Source organism: Pantherophis guttatus, chromosome 5 (assembly GCF_059756535.1).
Source record: "Pantherophis guttatus breed Tessera chromosome 5, ASM5975653v1, whole genome shotgun sequence".
Taxonomy (NCBI): Eukaryota; Metazoa; Chordata; class Lepidosauria; order Squamata; family Colubridae; genus Pantherophis; species Pantherophis guttatus.
In genome coordinates, this window is record NC_142067.1 from 26,259,267 (window position 1) to 26,278,831 (window position 19,565).

General features: G+C 37.2%; 1 protein-coding gene across 6 annotated transcripts in view; it reads right to left on the bottom strand.

Annotated features, from left to right (window-relative positions):
- The window catches only part of STARD13 (StAR related lipid transfer domain containing 13), a 111,147-nt gene extending 101,563 nt beyond the window's left edge, over window positions 1–9,584 (bottom strand). The window contains exons 1-2 of one of the 6 annotated variants that reach the window (XM_087894751.1): window positions 8,123–8,475; window positions 5,502–5,578 (exon numbers count right to left, since the gene is read on the bottom strand). Coding sequence is in view for 2 of the 6 variants with exons in the window: in XM_087894746.1 (XP_087750872.1) it covers window positions 8,123–8,246 (124 nt within the window). In the remaining 4 variants the exon portion in view is untranslated. Of the gene's footprint in view, window positions 1–613; window positions 1,023–5,501; window positions 5,579–8,122 lie in introns of those variants that run through there. The other 5 variants (XM_087894752.1, XM_087894746.1, XM_087894758.1 and 2 more) reach the window with 5 other exon arrangements.
- Between the last annotated feature and the right edge of the window lie 9,981 nt (window positions 9,585–19,565).

A 19,565-nucleotide genomic window follows, 5' to 3' on the forward strand; every position in this document is an offset into this window, starting at 1 on the left:
TAAGCTTTCCTTTTTTAGGAAAGAGGACAAAAAGATAATTGGCTAAAGCTAAATTGATGCTCACATACATTTGCTGATTTCTCCTTCCAGTGCAGTCTTTTACACCACTTCCTAAGCCATTCCACATACCCCATTAATGCTTTTTAGTAGGTAGTAAAAGGGAATTAGAACACCGTTTGTCTCATCTGAATTCTGCCCATTTTACTTTGCATCCAAAACAAAACCATGAAATATTGAAAATGTAATAGACTTAACCTTGTTGTTCAGAAAGATGGAGATAAGAACTCCGTCTTTTGTTTCTGTTCTACTAAACCTGCTTTTGCATAGTAAACACAAACAATTATTTAACTTTAATCTATCACAGGCATTAACAGTGGCTTCACTGCTCTCCCCACATAGGGCAGAGCTCAATTTGGCTTTCATTTCGTAAGAATTACTAATGATGTTTTGTTGCCTCCTGAATGTTTGGGATCCCCGTATTCCAATATTTGCAGCCTTAAATAAATAAGCTAAATTAGGGAGATAGCAGTGGCCCAGGCTTGAAGATTATATCTGAGCCAGGAAAGATGAACAACTACATAGGCATTAGAATAGTATTGTTTGTATGTCTTACCTGCCCTGTTCATTTTCCAGTTCTCCTACCACCACTGTTCCTCCTTTCAGTCCTTTAAGCTCTTCTATCCCGTAAACACTTCTTCATTACTCAGTAACTTTCTTGAAATATGATTATAGAAAGTGGAGCTTTTTCTTTTATTGAATTGTTTTAAAAGTTATTATTATGTCATATCTGTGAATATCTGTGGCATGTTATTAATCACTGACCTTTTGGTGATCAGGACAATTCTGATAGGATTGAACCTCCCACATACATTCTCTAGCTGTTTGCATGAAAGCACTTAATCATAAGTAATCTTTTTCTTCCCAGAAGCACCCAAGATTATATAATGAGACTCTTTCAGAAGATCTCTCTTGGACAAAGGGCATCTATTTTTCCCACTGGTGTGACAAGGAATTCAGACACTAAATTCCTATTGAAGTTAACCAGAGTTAGTAGCTTTCCAAGTTCCCAGTGTACCAAGCAGAAAACAGAACAAAATATCCTTGGTTGGCTTCCTGAAAACATATGGATATAATTGAGTATGGTATGTAGGAGGGTATGTACACAGAGTTCACAATGATGAATAGCATGTTTTAAGTACACAGCTCCCACGTTCCCTGTTGAAAATGGTGTCTGCTATGAAATACTTTTTCATTTTATATGTGAACAACTAAATCGCTGAAAAGAATAGTTTTACTTCTTCTGTTTGCATTTATGAAAAGGTCAGTCAAAGAACATATAAAATATCAACAAATCAATGTCAATATGATGCAGGCAATCAAGAAGGTATTAAAATATATATATATTTGTTTTGATAATATTTACCTAGTAATGTGGATTTTTATATTTTATATGGTTGTTTTATATATTTGTTGTTTTACTGGATTATTGTATGCTGCCCAGAATAGCTTTTTGTGTGATGAGTAAATTTGATTAGTAAATAAATAAAATTAAAGACAAGTATGAATGGATTGCACATTTATTAATTCATTTGTAATTTACATATATTCTGTACCCTTATTAAGCCTTTTAAAAAGTTACAGGTCATTCACGCCTACTGATATGGCTAGAAATGCTGATGAAAATCTATTGGGACTTGTAACTCCTTCCAAAGGAGTCCTAATGCATTATGTGCCTCTCTATTATACTCTGCACATCATAAAATTCATTTTCATTGATTTAAGTGAAAGGCATGTAAACAGTAATTTTAGTGTAGAAGGTAAGACATCAGGCTAAAAACTGGGAGACCATGAGTTCTAGTCCCACATTAGGCACAAAACGTGCACATTTACACACACTTACAATGTGCAGAATATCTGAAACACGAGTGGCGTTAAGTATTTCCCATGGGAAGGATTCTTTTGATGCTCTTCCTCCACATTGTGATTCTGATATCATCTCAATGTACGTAATATCATAATACCATCCACCGCATTATATCAATACATTCAGATGCTTCAAAAATTAACATTAATTCCAAAATCAATCTGAATAGAATACACTGCCATTCAGTTTCTTTCATAATTGAAATCATATACTTAGATTATCACTTATTATTATTTAGTAGAGAAAAACAGAATATCAGTAATTCTAATGTAAAGTTGCCAATCTGATTAAAAACACACAAGATAAAATGCCCATGTAAAACAATTTTGATAACCTATTAATAACATCCATTAAAAAGTCAGAGATATAATTTGTCTGAAAAATACCAAAAGAATAAGTAGCTAGGCATCAGGTAAGTTTTCTGAAACACATCCAAATCCCACCATAGAAAAATTCTGTTTAACTAATTTATTCTCCTCTGTAAACTTTTGGAGAATTTGCAAAAATGTTCTTAGCATGCACACAGATGAATACAGAAGAAAGCATTTGGTCCCATCAGCTTCTGTTTTTGAAAGAAATGAGAGCTAAATCTGTAATAGTCATGCTACTTCCACCTTCATGTATTTAATAGAATTGAAAAAAAAAAATCAATTGATAACATTACAACACTAAAAGCTTTCATGCTTAAGTGAAAACTGTCACCTTTCACCTTGATCTACATCTTCATGTACTGAATTACATCAACAAGCAATACTCTTTTCAAAAACTATCTTCAGCATCTACCATGGTTTTTTTCCCTTCCCTGTTACACATGTATTATCTTATTTGGAAGATTTCCCCATTTTTGTAATTAAAATCTTTTTAATGAAAGAAAACAAAAACAGAACTTGGAAAGCAGGGTTGATGCCAAACCTATCAATCACAAACACCTTCAAAGGGAGGAGAAATAAAGAACAAATCATCCTCTTGGATTTAGCCCCAGTCCTGCCAGTTTGAAATCAATGCAATCAAAATAGCTTCTACAGATTAGTTTAAGAAAAGAAGTTTCAAGTTGAAAAATTCTCATACCAGCTCGGACAAACACCCATCCAACTTTTGCTTGAAAACCTCCAGTGTTGGAGCATTCACAAATCCAGAAGATTGGCTGTTGCATTGTTCAATCGCTTTCATGGTTAGGAAATTCTTCCTTTTTTTGAGTGTGGATATTCCTATCTAAAGATTCTATCCTTTGGTTCATGTCCTATCCTTGGGACTTACAAAAAAATCAATCCACATCCCTCACCTTAACCCATCAAGAACAGTATTTGAAGACTGCTAACATCTCTCCCTATAGGCTTCTCTTCTTCAGGCTAAATATATTCCATTTTTAAAAACCAATGTTCATGTGATTTAGCTTCCAAGTCTCTTGCCATTATTATCATTCTCCTCTTACTCTTTTTAATTCCTCAATATCCATCCTGTATTGTAGCAACCACAACTGGACCACAATATCCTTGTAACGATGCAGTCTCCCCAGTACAGCTAATCCTTGACTGACCATCACTTGCTTAATGACAGTTCAAATTAACCGTTGCCTCTGAAAAATCAGTTACAACTCTCCATTCATATGATCACAGTTTAGATGATTGGCAACTGGCTCATTTTTATGACTGGTTACAGCATCCTGCAACCACATGATCACAATTAGTGACTATTTCATCTGTTTCTGGCAAAAAACACAATTGGTTAAACTGGATTTGCACTTATGACTGTGTGATTTGACTTACGACAATGATAAAAATAGTTGTGAAATGGGTCCAGTCATGTGATGATTCAAGTTATGACAAGAAACAATTATGATGCAAATTCCAGCCCCAAATGTGGCCATAAATTTAAGGACTATTTTTATAGCAGTGTGAAAATATTATATCTTTTTTAATGCAACCCACTGAATATTTGGTCAGCCATAAAAAAATTGCTAGTTCATGTTTATGTCTTCACCTTAATCATATATAAAGCATGAGTGACAAGTTCTTAGTTCAGGTAGCCCTCGACTTACAACAGTTCATTTAGTGACTGTTCAAAATTACAATGGTACTGAAAAATGTGACTTATGACTGTTTTTCACAATTATGACCACTGTGGCATCCCCATGGTCACACAATCAAAATTCAGATTCTTGGCATCTGACTCATATTTATCAGGGGTGGGTTCTACTTACCTTTACTACCGGTTCGCAGCAGGGCCACACGCATGCTCTTCTGCACATGCGCAGAAGTGTTTTGATGACATTGGGGTCGGTGGGCGGAGCCTCCCGCCGGTTTTACTACCGGTTCTATAGAACCAGTGCGAACATGGGACAACCCACCACTGATATTTATGACTATTGTAGGGTCCTGGAATCATGTGCTCACCTTTTGCAACCTTCTAACAAGCAAAGTCAATGGGGAAGTTAGATTCACTTTAACAACTATGCTACTAATGTAACAACTGCAGGGATTTACTTAACAACTGTGGAAAGAAAGGTCATAAAATGGAGCAAAATTCACTTAACAAATGTCTCAGGAACACAAATTTTGGGCTCAATCGTGGTCATAAGTCGAGGACTACCTGTATTTACTAGATAATTTTCTATATAAAAGTTAAGGGTATTTTTTATTTTATTAGATTTGTTTATGTTAAATAAAAGAGTATTTTGTTAAGTTACCATGAAATGTATGTATGTCCTAAGGATATTTTTACAGAAACTATTTCAATGTATCCTAAATATCTATTTGTGTATATATAGAGTTTCTGACAATTAGGTTAAGGGCTCAAATGACATTTAACGATAGTTGACTCATGTTTAAATATAATATGACTGAAATGACTTGAACTATGAAATTAAAATTCAGTGCTACAATGAAAATGTAATGCGTGAAACCAAGGAAAAGTATGTCTTCTTTACAGAATAAATTTAGCTTGAAAGTAGTATGCATTCCACTCGGGAGAAGGAGAAGCAAATTTGAAAGGAAATTGGGCAGGACTTTCTAAAAAACAGAAGTATAACTACATATAGTTCCAATGAAGAAAAAAAACAAAACTAAAAGAAGGTATCAAAAGAAACCAGTTCATCTCAAGAAAAAGTGTTGTGAAGATACATACCATATTTTTCCCTGTATAAAACAGTACTTTTTCTTTAAAATATTTACCTAAAAATGGAGGGCCGTCTTATACATGGGGTGGGGGCGAGAGGAGAACTGCGGTTGCCAAACTACCGATACCTTATCTCTGCAATCTAGCCTCACTAGCGAAACTTCCGATTGCTTAAAATATTGATTTCTGAATTTTGGGTAAGAAAAGTGGAGAGAACATGGGGTTGTCTTATAGATGGAAAAATTCGGTACATACATTCATACATACTGCGTGTGTTCGTGCACACACACACAGAGATATACTATAAAACTACTTGATCAATCAGTCTGAAGGTGATCCTGGGAAAAAATCTAAAGCAGATCATACAGAGGTTCATTTGTAAACCTAAGTAGCACATGTATTAAAATTGGAAAATATGAAGATTAGCATAGATTTAAAAGTATCAGGCTTGGCTCCAGGATACCTTGGGGACTGTCTTCTCCAGGAGAATCTGTCCAGCATGTACACGCTTGCAGTGAAGGAATGCTGAAGGTCCAGTCCCTATGAGAAGTCAAGCGAAAATGGATCTAAGGGCAGAGTCCTTGTATGCTGGGGAATAACTTGCCTCCATTGGTTTTCTATAAGGCAGTAAAGACTATTTTATTTGAATGGTCATTTGGAGGTAGAGTTTTTTGGGTTGCTGTAATAACCAGCCACCCATGTTTAACTTTAAGGTTTTTTTTAGGAAGTGTTCATTATGCTTTTATTCTGTTGTAAACTGCCAAGAGTTGTTTGAGCTGGAGCAGGACAAAAATACTTACAGTAAACAACAATTTGGCAATTACCATTGGCCAGTGTAGATCTACTCACACCAAGTCTTATCAGACAAATCTTATGTGTTTTAATCCAATAGAAACTTGAAAATAAATTATATAAAGAGGGTCAGGACTGTGCTGGTCTCTCTCTGTGACAAAAAACCCCCCAACCCTGTTTGTGCTGAAACAACAAAATGGAGCCAAAGCCAGCAAAAGAAAGATCAAGTTTGAAAATGACCCAAATGAAGAAAAAAATATATATACAGTGGCTCTGAATGATGTAAGCTACTCCATTTTAGGCCCCTTCCTTCTTTGTTCCCACTCATCCCATCATGATCCAAAGCAGGGACTATTTTTAAAATGTTGACAAGACTCTTCCTTGTCTGTGTGGGAAATTTCCTTTAATAGGAAGATACAGATTTAATATATTTTGATTTCATCAATGCATCTATATATTTACATTCTGATATTTTGTCTGCTTCTAGTTTATGTGAACTTGCAAAACAAGAAACTGAGATTATTTTGTCATGTGTGTCTGCAACTATCTAAAGAACAAATACCACAGGCCGAAAGGAAAGACAAACTTTGATTTGGAAGCAGAAAATTGAATTTTAAAAAAAGGCAAATAAAATTGGATCAGTCAAGAGGAATAACTACAGTATAGTTAGATAGAAAAGGACAAGAATTTTACAGAACAAGCTGAAGGATAAGTGTGTTGATCTGTGAGGTTTCAAAAACAAACTGAAGTTGGTTCAGCAGCTCTTCTTAGTCAGTAATATACATGGGTGGGGTTCCCACCAAACAATCCTAAACTATAGGAGGTTTAGAACAGGGCATTACATAAGTGCATAACCCACATGTGGGGTGACAGATGGACAGAAATTCAAGATTGTCAACTGAAGCAAATAATTTGAAAATAACATAGGCAAACATATCAAGAGTCCAACTTCATGTTTCATGGATATGTAGAGATTTATCCAACTTTATTCTTAACTGCCATGGCCACACAGAAATTACCCCTCAACAAATATTTCCAGAATGTGACCATCCTTATGTAGGGACTACACCTCTTCTGCTAATATTCCTCAAATTCTGGGACAGGTGGTTTAAAAAGTGTCCTGTGTTGTCTGAATTCCCTCCAAATAGAGATGAATAGCCAGAGTCATACAGAGCCCAGCCTAGATTATTGGAGAAAAGTTATGGTAACCCATAATACGAAGGAGAAGGAGAAGGAGAAGGAGAAAAAGAAGAAGGAGAAGGAGAAGGAGAAGGAGAAGGAGAAAAAGAAGGAGAAGGAGAAGGAGAAGGAGAAAAAGGAGAAGGAGAAGGAGAAGGAGAAGGAGAAGGAGAAGAAGAAGAAGAAGAAGAAGAAGAAGAAGAAGAAGAAGAAGAAGAAGAAGAAGAAGAAGAAGAAGAAGAAGAAGAAGAAGAAGAAGAAGAAGAAGAAGAAGAAGAAGAAGAAGAAGAAGAAGAAGAAGAAGAAGCACCTTTTTTGTGAGCTGTAGCTTTATGCCTTTTAACGAACATTTCTAATTGGAAAAAGTGCTGCCAGACTCTGAATGTTCAGCTTCTAGCATACGAGTAGAGGCAGGAAAAAAAACAAGACCAGAAAATATCAGATTGCTTACACCCACATATATAACAGACATTTTATATGTCCACAGGTAGTAAATATACCCTTTTGAGTCGAGAAAAATATTGTAATAATAAGCCGACTAACCAAAGCTTTACCTTACTATTCCTGCCCCAAAAATCCAGGGTGTCCTAAAACCGGCTGCTAGATTTCTACTCCTCCATGCCAGAGCAGCGCAGAGCCATCTCCGCTTGTAAACACGCAGCCACAGCGTAGCCCTATAACGCACCAGCCGAGACTTACATATTCGACCCGACTCCCCCCCCCCGTCTGTCCGTCCCCGCACCTAGGTGAAGAGGCTGCTATGTGCTGACTCCGTGTAAAGGGCTTTAGAGAAGAGCTGCGTAAAAAGCGGTATATAAATCGAAGTCCTATTGCTATTCGACTGGCCCGTTTGGATCGCTCGCTCGCTCCCCGGATTTCTGAACGTTTTCAAGACGGCAAGGCAAACCCCTCAAGGAAATCGCCGCAAAACTCAAACCCGCGGGGGCCACATTGCCCCGTCACTCTCCCGCCGCCCAACCCAGCGGACGCGGGAAAGAAACAAGTAAAGCGACTTTGCGGCGCAACGCGCGCGGCTCCGCCTCAGGCTAGCAGGCACCTGGGGCTGCCCCGTCCCTCAGGAAGGAGCAGCGGACTCGCTGACCTCCGACTGACCTGCCAGCCGCCTCTCGCCCAGACTTTTCCAAAGTAAATCCCAAGCTTTGGCCGTGGAGTCCCGGAGCTGCTCGCTGAAAGTCCTCCGGAGTTGGGCTTGAGCAGCTCGCCTCCTCCAGCTCATCCTAGCAGCCTCCGCCTCGCATGCCCGACGCGCCGGGTTTCACCTCAGAATCCCGGAGACGCTCAGCCGCTCAAGCAATCCCCGACGCCTAACTCAAGCCAACTCAAGCCCAGAGAGATCCGCGCGGCAAGCTTCCTTAGCGGCTGGTTGGCGGCTGGCCCGAGCTCTGGAGTCCCGCCAGGGCTCCGGGTAGATGTGCGGCGGGGTTGGAGCTCCTCAGTACCTCTCCGCTTCTCCTCTCTCGGCTGCGCTCTCCGGTCGCCTCCTTCCAGCGCGTCTTGAGGAAACCGCCCCCGAAGGGGTCACTGCCATAGTGGCCGGGGTCCTTTCCTTTTAGCAAGAGCCTCGCGCCACTTCCAGTCCCAAATTCTCTTCTCCTGCCGGGCTGAAAGCTTCGCTCGAGCGTGGGACCCGCCTTCCCAACCAACTTCAGACTTTTAGGCTTCCTTCTTGGTTAGAAATATCCCCAAACTCCCAAAAGTGCTTTTTCAAAACACAACTGGACTTTTGTTTTTTCCTTGAAGGCTTTTAGCTTCTCATCCAAGAAGCTTCTTCGGTTCTCCAAACTCAAGATTCAGGACACAAACCACACAGAGAGAAGGCTAGGCCTGGTCCTATATTTAGTGAGGGGTCAACAGCCCTTTCTGGCCATACATGCAAGCACCCGATTATAAATGTTCTGGAAGCAACAGCCAACCTAAAATAACCAGGAACTCAGGAAATGTCACACGAAAGCAGAAAGATCTTGTGAAATTAATTTCCGGTGGATTTGGCCCATTCTTTTCTTAAAAGTCAAGTTAATTCTTAAAATTCAATCTTAGGATACCAATCAAGAAATTATACTATGGCCCTTGCTATTGCCATGTTAAGAGTATTAGCCACCATCCTTGAGTAAATCGATAACCATACCAGCATATAATTAGTTGCCCCCATTGGTGATCCTTATCCTGCATCTGTTGCTTCTCTTTTGGCTTGCTATCAGATGGTGATTCTTTTGTTTGTTTCCAGCCATTATTATTTGTTACAAATAACTCAAGGCAGCAAACCTATCAAACACATCTTCCTCCTCCTATTTTCTCCCAAACAATAATCCTGTGAGGTGAGTTGGGCTGGGAGAATGACAGGCTCAAGTCACCCAGCTGGTTTTCATGGCTAAAACAGGACTAGAACTCATGGTTTCCTGCCTGGTGCCTTAATCACTAAATCTGACTGGCTCTAAACAAAATATCCTATCTGGGGTGCAAAAGGCATGTTGAGGAAAACGATTGGTTAAATCCTCAGAATTTGCCTTCCTCCCTGATGTTTTTATCATGCAGGAAAACATCTACTAATCAGGACAGTGATACAGGAATGAGATGTTAAGCTTTTATAGGGGGGATATCCTGGTTTATTAAGCATGGAAAAAGGGGAAAGAATCTCCTTGCCAACTTCCATGCATGTGTTCAGCAGCCTTGTTTTGAGCCCAGTTTAGTGCTCTGCACTAGCCTTGACAGTGGAGGATGGAATTCTAAAACAGTGGTAAAGTCATGCAGTTCTCAAAACCATTTTAGCCAGCTTTCTAGGGTGCCAGAAAGTGGAAAATTCACAGTGCCCTCTGGCCCGACTTTGACTTTGCTTGTGGGAAGCTGGGAGGAAATTGCCATGTCTTCACTTAACAACTCACGATTTTCACTTAACAACAGGAACTTCTGGGATTGCCATTCCTAAGCAATGCAATCATGTGATCTTGTGCTTTCTGACTATATTCCTTAGCAGCAATCTCTCTAAGAAATTAGAAATTCCAGTCCCAATTACTGTTACTAAATTAGGACGACTTGCATCTATGTATATATAATGGTGCTCATTATAAACAAATTCTTGTTATATTTTTGTGTCCTTAATTTGAAAGATACAAATAAATGAATTTTCTTTTCACAGCTATAGTTTCCTCAAAAGTTTCAGTGACGATAATGATGTAAAAGGAGAAACTTTGTAATTAGTCAACATCTTTAATCAATTAATGCAGCAGATAAATGGTACTGATCTGTTTGTAATCTTCATAACCCAGAAACATAACCACCGTGATTTGTTCTACATGTGGCTCCCCCTGAAACTGCTAACTAAATGGTAGGAAAAATGTCATGTTTTATTATGGAATTTGCTAGGCCTTTGTCCAGGCATAGATCGGAAAGCTACTTTTTAACCACTACATTAGTAACATTAGGACCACACAAGTTTTAGAGACTACAATTTAGTATATATTGCATCAAGTTATGTCTTGAGTAAATCTGGTATCTTCCTGGAAAACTAAGATTCTTAAGGAGACATTTAAGTTCTTAAAAGATTAGTTTGTGTGCTGCAGGGAAGATCAACATCTCTGTAAGATATGAAATAGTATGCTTTTTATTCCACTTTTTATTCATGAAACTTTATCCTTACAACAATCTTGGAAAGTAGCTTAAGCCATTAGATAGTGACCAATTCAAGATTAAGAAATAATAGTTGTGGCACCATAAATATGGTCAAAGTTATTATGGATCATTAGCTATAATACTGGCCCTGAGCAATAAAGTCAGGAACGCATTATAAGTCAGGCTCTACAGTGGGATCTCTTTAGTGTCTAAGGCACAAAACTATAATTTGGCAAAACCAGAGGTCTTCTAACTTGGCAGCTTTAAGACTTGTGGACTTCAACTCCCAGAATTCTCCAGCCAGCATAGTATAGCTGGCTGGAGAATTCTGGGAGTTGAAGTCCACAAGTCTTAAAGCTGCCAAGTTCGAAGACCTCTGGGCAAAATGAACAGCATCCCAGATATATGACAAATAGTACAACACAATATCACTTTATGAACCTGAATCACACACTTTATAAAAGGGCAAGTAGGAAATGATAGATGCTCATATATTTTGGTGACAACATGATTGCTACTGCTGGATGTTTGCTGTAAAAGTTACTTATTTTATAGTCCAATTTTCTGTCTGCAAACATGGGCAAGATTTAATCATCTTTCCTGACCATTTGATACCCATTTATTTGTCAGTTTACAAAAACAAAAGAAAAAAGACTCATGCTTTCTTGCCAACCAGTCTTTGCAGGAAACAGGTTGGAAGCAAGGCATTTTAGCAGGGCTGCTAAAATGACCTCTTTACCCCATTCTAGTCCCCAAAGAACCATCCAGTGCTGGGTTCAAGAAAGAGCATCTCCTGCCTGATGAAATAGTAGGACAAACATTGTTGCTGATTCTTCGTCCTTTGATGCAGATAGTCCTTCACTTACAACCATTTGTTTAGCGATTCTTCAAAATTATAATGGCACTTAAAAAAAATTACTTACAACTTGTGACCTTTGCAGCATCCCCACAATCATGCGATCAAAATATGAGCACTTGACAAGAGACATATATTTACAATAGTTGCAGTGTCCAAGGATCATGTGATTGTCATTTTGACCTTTCCAGTCAACTTCCAAGAAGCAATGTCAGTGGAGGAAGCTTAGAAACTGCATGATTGACTTAACCACTGTGGTAGAAAAGGTCACAAAACTGGATGTGACTCACTTAACAACTGCCTTGTTTAGCAAGGGTAATTCTGGTCCCAATTGCGGTCATAAGTCGAAGACTACCTGTATTTCAGTAGGACAGCCTAAGACTTCTATGCAGTCCAGCTTCCAAGAAAGGGTAGGACGATTCAAATATCTTTCAAATAAAATTCCAGATAAAATACATCTCTGAAAAAACTGCATAGGAATTTAAACTTTATTGTCCGTATAGGATACCCCAGCTTTCAGTGACCTGAAACTTTTCTCCTTTCCAAAATTCATGCAAGCTGACAAATCACTTTCCACATACCTACCTGTCTGCCTCTTGTTCCTTAAAAAATTATGATGGAGTCTTCTAATTAATCCCATTATGACATTAAACAGAATTTTTGAAACTCACATTATTGGAAGAACACAGAAACTCAATTGTCTTCCAAAGCTAGTATAAAAAGAGATGCTGGGTTCAGCAGTATCCACAAAATCTTGATCCATTTATCAGAATGACAAGAGCATTTTTGCCTGGCAAGCTCCATTGTTGCCTGGAGCACACAGGTGATGTCACAATACACCCAGCAACTGATATTGGACATTCTAATCTAGGGCAACAAGCTGGAGAATGTGTCAGGTGATTCTGAAGTGCAACAGATGTCACCACACTGGCAAATATCCATGTGTATACCTACTGTGAAAATTTTAAGCCTACTGCTTTATTCTAATTTGGCGTAATCCAAATATGTTGGGGGAAAACACACATACTCTATAAATTTAATTTGGAATTAGGACTGAAGAAAAATTATCCATGCAGTTTGAGCTCTATGTTTATACACACACATATATAAAACAATAAATAGAAATACATGAGAAATCAAGGTCTTCCTAAAAAGAAAACCAAGTCAATTTACTCTAAATGCACCATGGAAGGATCAAAACGTGTTTTTTTTTCCTATCTCTAAAAGTCTTTTCCTCTAACATTTTTAGTAGACTCCAACATATGTATTCCATTAGCTTTAAAAGCATTTCATTGTTTATAGTCAGCAGGAAATATCAATGCCTCTGTTATATTAACAAGTCGGCAAAAAGAAATGTAATCTCAGTGTTTTAAGGCTTAGCTGAGAACTCTGTATTGTGCTTCAGTTGCATGCTTAATGGCCTGTTCCAATTAAGACTTGAGCACGTTAGTTGGCTTACTTCAAACGACAGAAAGATAATTCTGGAAAGATAGAAGGAAAGCTATTTCTTGAACAGAAACACCAGCTCTACAAATAAAATGTGAGTGATGCTGCTTAAAAATCCAGTGAAGGATGTTCCTCCTGTCAGTAGTTTGCTTGCTTATCAACTCATGGGGTGTGCTGCCTCCCTGTATAAATGGGGAAAGACACCTTCAGCACAATGTGATTGCGGGGCCCCTCGACAGACTATCCAGCACATAGTGAGGGAATGCCCTAACAGAAGGTATCCAGGAGATTCTAGGGACTTCCTCTGCATAACAACGGCAGCTACTGACTGGATCTCCAAACTCGACATTAAACTTTGAAATGTTATTTCTGTTTTCCTTTTAGGTTTTCTTACTGATTTTTTTTATTGTTTTAATTGTTTTTAACCTGTAAAAATGAAGTGTTTTAATACTGTGTGTGACCAACCATACGCTAAATAAATAAATTTCTTATCAAATGCATTGACTGCCCATCTTACCATTGTGTAACTCTTGTTTGCAGGTTGACAACATGTTTTCATGTTTCTTCAACTGAGACTATTTTTCCTTTTATCACTGAATGTACTGTCCTTTCTTGGTACATACTTCTGGAAGGGGGCTAATCATTTAATAATTTATTTGAAATAAAACAGAAGTGGCAAAGAAGAGAAATTCTATTCCATTTTTCCCAACGGCTGCCCTTCAGATGTGTTGCAGTGACTTCCTTCCAGAATTTCCAACAGCAAAACATGCCTCTCAACCTTCCAAAATATGTTTTGCTAAGATCACCCCAATATATCGCTATTCTGGCAAGACAGCGTATCGCTACCACAAGAACGTGGGTCACACTAAAGATCCTAAACGAAAGAAAGTTCTATCTTCCTTTTGACAATATACTGTAGCTTCATGCTAATGTCTGACATATAAATCCAGCAGAATCGCTTAAAGTTCTGTTGTCATTTAAATAACTGTATAGATTCATAAACATTTGTTTATTAAATGTATTACAGGTAGTCCTTGACTTACAACTATTCACTAGTGACATTTGAAGTTACAACTGCACTGAAACAGTGACTTATGATCAATTTTCATACTTACGACCATCACAGCATCCCCATGGTTATGTGATCAAAATTTTGGCACTTGGGATGTATTTATGATGGTTGCAGAAACCTGGGGTCATGTGATTGCCATTTGCAACTTTCTCAGCTGGCTTCCAACAAGCAAAGGCAATGGGGGAAGCCAGATTCACTTAACAACACCACAATTCATTTAACAACCACAGTGATTTGCTTAACAACTATGGCAAAAAAAACTTTGTAAAATGAGTCAGAACTCACTTAACCACAGCCTTGTTTAGCAATGGGAAATTTTGGGCTCAATTGTGGCTGTAAGTCAAGGACTACCTGTATTGTTTATGTAATATAAACGTGTATTACTACATTTGTAGTATATTACTGTTCACCTCTTACAGTAGGCTCTTTGAACCTAATCTAATTGTTGTGCAATTCCATAAAACTTTGTGGAGTTATAGTGAAGGCAGAAACCAGCAACAGGAATAGCAAAAAAAAAAAAAAAAAAAAAAGCCAGACCTTCTATGCCTGTAAATTAACTGGAGTTTAAAAAATGAGGGTGTTGATGATAAGCAATGGCAGTGGTGAAAGGAATGTATCTCCTAGTTCGTTTTGGACAGCTGACACTAACTCCATTGTCAGATAAGTCTTACTGACTGTGGGAAAAACAGAGAAGCAAAACTCACACTAGCGTTCAAGTAGCCCATAATGGAAAAACAGATCTGGACATCTTAACAGTAGCTATTCCCCCCTCTCTCTCTCCTTCCTCTCCTCCCACTTTTCCGAAGCAGCAATGAAAATAGATAGCATGATATTTAGCTTCAATTCCTGGTCCAAACCTTCTCAAGTATTTTTTTATTTTAATGGGGGTATTATTTTTCAGGAAAAGTGCGAGAGAGGTATCTACAAGTAGATGCTTATTTTTCTGCCAAAAAGACAGGAGCTGTTTTTCGGCATCAGATAGATCATTCATTTTATACAAACCAAGTAATTTCAATGGGTTTTGGGTTCTTGGAACGCCCATGCGGTATAAATCTGGGTAGTAGAATAGACAGATTGTACCTCTTGCAAATCAGTGTGAATTTTAGTGTTAGTTCTACTGAAAGCAAGGAAAATAAACCTTCAGGTAGATGTAAAAGAAAACATTATTCTCCCTGCAATTTTAAGATCAAAATGTGTGAAATATATAAATAAAACCCAAAGCCTTTCAAGTAAATGCCTTAGGGTTGAGCATATTTCCTTTGCTGCTGAAGCAATACCTTAGAGAGGAAGTCAATCTACAGAAAATGTTTGAATGCTATACTAGAAACTAAAACAGTAATATGAATGGCCTTTTGTGTTTTATTTTTAATAACATTCCCGAGACACATTGTATGTATTCTAAGATGTATGTATGCTGGATCTCTTCACTATTTGTCTCTTCTTGGGAACAGAACAGTCTGTGTCAGTGTTTCTTAACCTCCGCAAATTTAAGATGTGTGAATTTCAACTCCCACAATATATATCTCTGTAATAGGAGCCTTTTCAAATGTAAGCAGGAATGGCTCCTTTATATACTACCCATCACACAACAAGGCACAATTATACATTTGGAATATGGTTTCTAAGAAAAGAGTTATGCGATCACTAATTATGAAATGAGTACAACAGTTATTAGTAATAACCTTCAATGTTCAACGTAAAATAGAAATATTTAGATGAGCAATTGGGAAACAAATGGAAAGTAAGGGTAGAAAGTATTACTAAAAAGTCTTTCTATAATGTTTTTTTTCTTAGTTGTGTTTTTAGTTCTGTGGTTGTGTCTTTAACTTTCTAAAAATCTGTTAGTTTAAATAAAAAAGGAAAAAATAAACACACTATACTAATCTTCAATGTATAACTGAACAGTTTATTATTTCAATAAAAGAGCAGAAACTAACAAGGATGTTATTGTGGAGATAAGATTAAATAGACCATTATTTACCATTTGCAGAGTTCTCAGAGAATATGTTGGATGTAAATGCAATGAGCAAATATTAAGAAATCAAAGAATTCTTTTCCAAATAAATGTGGATATTCTGTTGCTCATGAGTCACTGGAATGTACAAATCTAGTGAGTCATATATTGTGCTACAACATTCTTAGAATACAAACTATATCATTGGAAGCAATGTATCACCTATTAGCATCCATAACTGAAAACGAAAGTCTGATATAAACTATTATATCCATATATTTGTCAAACTTTGAAAAGCACTATGATAAAGTTGTTAATGAGTTAGGATTAGATAGCTAAAATATTGAACCAGACCAGGGAAACCCAGTTTGAAGTGTAGTTTTAGCCATGGAAAGTCAATGAAAGTCAATGCACTTTCTTGCAGCCCAACCTACCTTACAAGGAGCTATGAGAACAAAATTATGAGAGGTCTGCTTGTAAGATGCCTTAAGCTCTTGGAGGAAATGCGGAATGTAGACCTAATTTATGTAATTGTTAAGAAGCATAGGTCAAATCATTACTTAGTACACATACACACTTTTAACTAATTGATTTCATGTTCCAGTATTGCATTAATGGAATTCTGTTTTGAAATAATCAATTTCAAGTGTGAAGCCACCTTTCCATTAAATCTAAGTATACTATAAAAGATTTCCCTGAGGAATGGGATTGGCTGTATAGTTATGTGCAGCTGCAGCTTTTCTTAGAAACATTCAAAGGATACTGATAAATACATTGGAAGATCTTTTGGACTGTTCAAGAAATGGCATGCTGAACATGCTGGTTTATTTTTAAAAGCTTAATGAAATACAAACAAGGCAGGATGCTCTACAAAGAGAGGCACATTTCCCTTTAGACAAAATGAGAAGAAGAAGATACTGAACTAACTTGGCAAACTTTTGTTCTAACTACATGGGAATAGTTTTATATAGAAAGCACAGAAGGGATTCTGGTCGCAATCCTCAGGCTTCTCACTCTGGTGAGACCTGACTTTAGCTAAGTAAATAGTTTGCAAACTGAAACTAGCTGCTGCTCAAGAAAAGATATTTATCCCATGAGGATCCTTCATTTCTTCTTAACCCTATATTTCACATTCTCTATATGACTTTCACCATTAATAGTGAATGCTTTCATTATTATTAAATCCATTAATAATAAATTTAAAAGTAATACCTAACTAAAGACGTTGAATCAATTAGTTTTAATTAACAGATTAAACTGCATGAATTAGCAGAGGACTACAACAATAGCTGTGCATTAGTTTTAAAAACCTTTCTTTGTGCAAATACTGTAGTGCATATAGCAATAGCATAGCAATAATGTTTAGACTTATATACCGCTTCACAGCCCTCTCTCAGCATGTTTCCCCCAACAATCTGGGTCCTCATTTTACCAACCTCGGAAGGATGGAAGGCTGAGTCAAACTGGTGAGAATTGAACTGCCAAATTTCAGGCAGCTGGCAATCAACAGAAGTAGCCTGCAGTACTGCATTTTAACCACTGCGCCACCACGGCTTTACAATATAGATTATAATAGCTATTTTCTGAAAAGAAGTAATCCCTTCTCTATACTGTAATTATAAAAGTACAATACCTTTTCGTAAGATTTTCTAATTTTTAAAATTAAACATAAACAACTTTTAAAATAAAGGATTACCTGATTAATTGTGTCATGTATTAGATGAATTGAATGAATTGGTATTAGATAAAAGTTCTCAGCAGTTTTGAACTGGAGGACTCATTCAGGCTATAGGTAGTCCTGGATTTATTACCCATAATTGGGACCAGAATTTCTGTTGCTAAGTAAGATGGTTATTAAGTAAGTCACACCCATATTTTTTTTTGTTGTTGCCATGGTTAAGCGAATCACAGCAGTTGTTAAGTGAACCATGCGGTTGTTAAACTGTTTTGGCTTCTCCCATTGACTTTTCTTGTCAGAAGCTGGCTGGAAGGTCACAAATAGCAATCACAAAATATCGGATGGTGCAGCTGTCATAAATTACGTGTCAGTTGCCAGATGCCTAAATTTTGATCACAAAACTCTGGAAATGCTGCAAGTGTGAGGACCACTCATAAGACACTGTTTTTCGGTGCTATTATAACTTAGAACAGTAGCTAAATAAATGGTTATAAGTCAAGAACTACCTGTATAAGTATATGTCTCAAGAAAAACCTCTTAAAAAAACCAAGAAAGAATTATTTCAAGCATACTTAGCTTTTTAGAATTGAGTTTCAGTTTTCTATGACCCTTTTTCAAATACAGCCTTTTTAGCTACTAAAAGTAATATCCTAAATATGATAATATTGCCAAGCATAAATGGCAGATAGGGTTAACCCTTAGTTTTCTACAAAGCTATTTCTGTTTAACGTGGCATTGATATGACATATTAGTACTAAACCACAATTAGGCCAGCTCTGATTGGTGTAAATACCTGAAACTGGTTCAGACAGCCAACTAAGTTCAATTTGGGCAAAAAATACAAATTTAAAGCCATAACTTGAGATTAGTTCTTTAAGTCTGATTTTTTTAAACTAGTTTGTTATGTCTGTTGTTACGTTTCATCTAGTTTGTTGACATAACAAAGTAGTCTAAAAATCCACTGTTAAGAGTCTTATACTATTTTTCAACTCAACCAAGTGCCTCACCAGTTCACAGAGATGCAAGGCAACATATTCTATTCTATCCCCAAAGCCAATTTGTTTGCATGTTACGTCAGACCTTCTAATTTAATCTTGCTGTCCTAATCATATGAATTACTTCAGCCATTCACTTAAACACTAAAGTCCTCTGGTAATTAGCCCAAGCCTGGGTGAAACCTGATCCAATAAATCATTCCTTTGTGATCTGATGGATTAGAAGTTCCATCTTTCTGAAATGTGATCAACAGGTATCAGCATCTGTACTAGCTAAACTGCAAATGCTTTTTACCCTTCAATTGGTTGCTGTTTTAGCATTGGAAATCTATTTCTGAGGCAATCCACATGTTTTTAGATTGAGAGGATTTATATTTCTACCATACTGTACTATGAATCAAATCCTCTTCAATATCTCTTCCACAACAAAAGTTATACTGAATAATAAACAAAACTTGGAATGGTTTCACATTGTCTGATAAATTAAATTTCAGATCCTTAACTCAATAGATCAGAAAAAGTCAAAAAGGGGATCAATCCTCAAGTTAAATTGCACTTGTCTCTATTTCCTGAGTTTGCTTTTCTGTGTTGGCAATATTATTTTTATATGCAGCTGGTTCCATGCACAAGGCAGAGAATGGGATCTGAACTCAAAATGCCAAATGACAATTTCTCTCACACTGCACAAAAAAATGGAATTAGTGATAAGAAAAATGTATTGAAGCAAAATACAGAAATCTTGCCTAATTCACCAAAACTCCACAAACAATGTTCAATTAAACACATAAACCCAAACATATGCTTACAACAACTAGGGGAAAAAACACCCTAAGAAATCTTACAACCCCATTCCTAAAACAATGCATAAACATCGCTCTTCATGAAAGTAAAGTGAAATATTGACAGGGTCTAAAAAAAATTACAGAAA